This window comes from Lolium rigidum, unplaced genomic scaffold (genome assembly GCF_022539505.1).
Source record: "Lolium rigidum isolate FL_2022 unplaced genomic scaffold, APGP_CSIRO_Lrig_0.1 contig_8472_1, whole genome shotgun sequence".
Lineage (NCBI taxonomy): Eukaryota > Viridiplantae > Streptophyta > Magnoliopsida > Poales > Poaceae > Lolium > Lolium rigidum.
The window spans coordinates 105,745-108,137 of NW_025901520.1; the positions used below are offsets into that span (position 1 = coordinate 105,745).

Sequence of the window (2,393 nt, forward strand, 5' to 3'; positions counted from 1 at the left end):
CAAACAGAGAAAAAAACATTTTGAATGATTGTAATTGCTTCAAGCTATCTGATCTAGCAATGCACAGACAACTAAAGTTCGTAGAAACCAAAAGGCAAAATGTTCCATGCTGATAAGCCTACAGCCATCACAAGATGATTTTGAGAAGAATTGGAAAATACAACTCAGAAACAGTACCTAATTCACTCAAACTATGACACCACTTCACTTATTTCATAGTCATCTAGTTAAATCCATATCACGTCTTAGTTCGAGTACCAAGTACGGAGTATCAATAAATCTGGTCCCACACTATCTTCACTTCAATTTGATCATCGTCGACTTCTCTTTCTTGGCTCACAATTTCACGGGTGAATTCTAGACTGAATTTTAAATTCTTGTCCTGCTCTTCTTGACTATCATATGTGATCACTGTCAGGTCCACTTGTATGTGGAGTTGGAGCTGCCAAAGAGATGGCACGGCAATCCTAGACAGACTCAACGGAAGAATGGATGTGGAGCCAGAGGGAAAGGACAAGCTTGTCCCTCGTTCACAACTGAAGAGCGGGATGCTTTTGTTCCTATAGTGAGGAACGCTTGCCTTGATCTTACCATAAATGGCACGGCTTCTAGAACCGAGGCCTTTCAACTTTAAGTTGACCTCAACATTGGCCTCTATGGCCTTGGGAATCACCAAGTATGTGATCTTCAACTTGCTGCCAGGGCCTGCACGGATGGTTCGTGTGTATTCCTTAATTCTATCGTCTTCTTGAACGTCCCACGCCTCTGTGATGACAGGAGGACCAGATCCGTGGTCGGTATAAACTTTCACGCGGAAGTAACCACAAGCCATGAAAATTCTATGGGGCCCAGTGGGCACCAAATCGACCATTCCTTCCTGCACATGCAAGCATGGATGTGAAGGGTTTAAATTTATTACAATATGTATGTACCAGACATAAACCATATAGTAGATATAATATAAGGTAGATACTATATACCTCTTGTACTTCCCCCTCACGACGCTCGTAGATGTACCGAGCTTGCTGCCAGTCAGAGCCGATGATTTCGTAGATAGGGAAGTTTGCACAAATGGCCAACACTTGCACCGCACGTCCGCCAAATGGTCCACTATCATCCAGGGCACTGCTGCCATCCTCAGCGTCACTGCCACCATCGCCATTGCCGTCATCCTCAGCGTCACTGCCGCTATCCTCAGGACCACTGCCGCTATCCTCAGGAAGAGCTGTGGCATCATCCTCAGGGCCACTGCCGACATCCTCAGGGAGAGCTTTTGCACCATCCTCGCCTATTTCACCATCCTGATTGGCAGTGTGAAGAACCCTTTCATCAACCTTCTTCAGTTTGGGTCCATACACGTTCGAATCCAACAATATACCCATCAGCTGATTGGAGTTGTCCTTCCAGCTGAAGTAAAGCAGAGATTACCAAATAGGAATATAGGATATGTCACCACAGAATGGCATCGACAGGACGGAGGAAGTACAAACAATAATACGGGCAAAGATTTTACCAATCCTGATTACCTGCTCTACTTCTCTATCCCACAAACAGTGAAGATCAACAAAACTAGTCTTCTCGCACAAATCGAAACAAATCAACCCACCGTTCTGCCAAGCGGGGCTAACGGGTTCGTCGATGCGAGATGAAAGTTCTCGGCGAGATTTGGATTCTGAGATTGCGTGTGTCGGGGGAGAGGAGAGCACGGGCTCATGGAGAGAGGGGGAGAGGTTGCTTAGCCGCCAAGGGTTTGGGATCGGACCGATCGGTGGCCTGTGGTCGTGCGTCACAAAACGAAACCTTGGTACGTGAAGAACACCGTCAGGCTTTGTTCGTTTACTTGGTCTGTCGATCGCTAAGAAAAAGGCGGTTCCTGATCTATCGCTAACAAACCGGTTCCGTATACTGGGCGTGGACGTTCCCAGTTCGATGAGGATATATAGATATATCGAGGCAGCTGAAAACCGGGTAATTAACCCACCTACTCCAGCACTAGCACGAATGGAGTACGTTAGAGAGATGGCGTGGGACGGCAGGAGGAGATCACCCGTTCGCCAAGTCCAGGGAGGAAAAGGAAATTGTATAGTCCTGGTTTAACGTGTTTAGCCAAGGTTTAAAATAGTATGCTCTTTCTTCGCTAATAGCGCGTCGAAATTTTATTAATTTTGCTCGATATGACGCTATTTGGAAAATAACATGCTATATCGCGCTAAAATTTTATAACGTTAGGGCGCTAGTTTTTCAGGCAAGTTGCTTTCCTTTTTTCGTGCTGATAAATTGCAATATGTTGGTTCCACTTCTAAATTAGAAGATAATATAGCTAATGCTAATAATTTTTAATAAATACTTTATACTATGTTGTTGCCTTGTGAAATGCTGATGTTAACCTTCTA

The 2,393-nt window shown here is 45.0% G+C and overlaps 1 protein-coding gene across 1 annotated transcript; it reads right to left on the reverse strand.

Moving 5' to 3' along the window:
* Positions 1-271: 271 nt before the first annotated feature.
* On the reverse strand, positions 272-1,382 carry LOC124682308. The gene is made up of 2 exons (XM_047217024.1): positions 981-1,382; positions 272-877 (listed from the first exon to the last, which is right to left on the reverse strand). Exons 1-2 carry the CDS (start codon positions 1,380-1,382, stop codon positions 272-274), a joined length of 1,008 nt encoding a protein of 335 aa, XP_047072980.1.
* Positions 1,383-2,393: the final 1,011 nt, after the last annotated feature.